Source organism: Myotis davidii, unplaced genomic scaffold (assembly GCF_000327345.1).
Source record: "Myotis davidii unplaced genomic scaffold, ASM32734v1 scaffold954, whole genome shotgun sequence".
Lineage (NCBI taxonomy): Eukaryota > Metazoa > Chordata > Mammalia > Chiroptera > Vespertilionidae > Myotis > Myotis davidii.
Genome location: NW_006285487.1, coordinates 520,504 through 522,511, shown reverse-complemented (window position 1 = coordinate 522,511; position 2,008 = coordinate 520,504). Strand labels below are relative to the sequence as shown.

General features: G+C 53.5%; 1 protein-coding gene across 1 annotated transcript in view; it reads right to left on the bottom strand.

The window, feature by feature from the left end:
• Window positions 1-1,928: 1,928 nt before the first annotated feature.
• The window catches only part of HAPLN3 (hyaluronan and proteoglycan link protein 3), a 6,963-nt gene continuing 6,883 nt past the window's right edge, over window positions 1,929-2,008 (bottom strand). Inside the window, exon 4 of the mRNA XM_006756286.2 lies at window positions 1,929-2,006. Coding sequence (XP_006756349.1) covers window positions 1,929-2,006 — 78 coding nt within the window. The remainder of the gene's footprint in view (window positions 2,007-2,008) is intronic.

Sequence of the window (2,008 nt, the reverse complement as noted above, 5' to 3'; positions counted from 1 at the left end):
GGAGCTCCCGGGCCCCACGGAGGAGCCACCCCAGCACGGCCCACTGAGAGGACCCCCAGGCCGCGCCCAGGATGCTGAGCCCAGAGCCTTGCAGGCTGACGCGCCCCCTCGGACGGTGTCCTCTTGTCGCTTTCTGCCATATAAGGAATCCCGTTAAAGAAGGAAGAAAGGAAATCCCACAGTGTGTATGCACCCCCACCACCCACACCCGAACGGCCAAAAAAAAACGCATTCGACTCCCCCCGCCCCCCCAAAAAAATGCCAAAGCAAAGCAGACGTATTGTAACCCGTGGACATTTCTTTATCCTCCCGTTGTGCCTTTCCGGGGACCAGTGCAGGGACAGGGAGCAGGGAGGGGTTAAGTTAAATAAAGAAGATTATTTTTTGTTTGCTGACTTTATCCAAGAGCAGTGCAATCGTTGGTTCTTTGACCTCCAGGGAGAGCTAGGGAGGAGGGAGGAGGGGCAGGGGGAGCTGGAGGGGCAGAGGCCCAGGGCATGAAGAACCCGGAGCCACAGCTGAATGTACCTGCGGGAGCCTTCCGCTGCGGGGGGGATCAGGGTCCCTCCAAGGGTCCCTCTTCCGTCCGTCCGTCCGTCCGTCCGGCGTCCCTCACCTGGTCTGCCAACTGAGCCAAACCGGCTAGGGCTGTTTTACCTCATTTTTGAAATATGAAGATTCTCCTGGCAGTTTGAGTAACCCTCCTCTAATGTGAGTGTGCAATAAACATTAGTTATTATTCCGTGCAGGCACCAGGGTTCCGCGTACCTATTTATATTTTTGAAAATTGAAGATTATGATAATTATAATAATAAAGACATTGGAAGAGATCTATTTCTTTTCCCTTTTTTTTTTTTAATTTAAAGAGGTAACCGTGGTCTAGGGTCTACGGAAGGGGGCCTTAGGACGGGTGGCCATGGGGACAGGTTTTGATCAAACAACCCCAAATGGGCCCTAGCCGGTTTGGCTCAGTGGATAGAGCGTTGGCCTGTGGACTGAAGGGTCCCAGGTTCGGTTCCGGTCAAAGGCATGTACCTTGGTTGCAGGCACATCCCCAGTAGGAGGTGTGCAGGAGGCAGCTGACCGATATTCCCCTCTCATCGATGTTTCTAACTCTCTATCCCTCTCCCTTCCTCTCTGTAAAAATTCAATATATTTAAAACACACACACACACACACACACACACCAAATTGGGGGGAAATGAGAACAAAACACAGACTCTGAACTGAGAGAGGGGAAGTGGGGGGCATCACTCCCTTCCCTGGGACATCACTCAGGAGCCTGGGGCCCCATCCAGCCCTAGCCCCTCAAAGGGACAGGAGGTTACAAGGGTCAAAGCCCAGCTCAGAGCCCCTGGGTGCCGCCCCCCCAACCCCCAGGCTGAGGCAGAGGGAGAGCGGCAGCCACCATGCCCTGGTCCCCGTGTCACTGCCCACTCTGGGCATCAGAGTCCTCATGAGCCACGGACCTCAAATGTCCCAGAGAAAAGGGGTACAGGAGCCTTGGGGTGTCCACTGAGCAAAGGGAGGATTGGGGATCTGTTGGCTTTACAAAAACAGTAATTTTTTTTTTTTAATTTAAGTTGAGCCCAGCCAGTGTGGCTCAGTTGGTTGAGTGTTGACCCAGGAACCAGGAGGTCATGGTTTGATTCCGGTCGGGGCACATACCCGGGGTTGCAGGTTCGATCCCCAGAAGGGGGCGTGCAGGAGGCAGCCCATCCATGATTCCCCCTATCATTGATATTTCTATCTCTCGTTCCCGCTCCCTTCCTCTCTGAAATCAATAAAAATATATATTTAAATACAATAAAAATATAGGCTCCCCTCATTTCCATGACCTAAAGCAATAGGGAACATGATCCATTTAGTAAATACAGCCGTGATGGGGGTGGGGGGAGGGGCAGGCAGGCACAGAGCTGTGGCCGGCTCTAGCGAGGAGGACGGTAACAGTAGACGCCATACTTGCGGCTCTGCGGGTCTGGGAAGCCGAAGCTTCGGACCCCGGGCT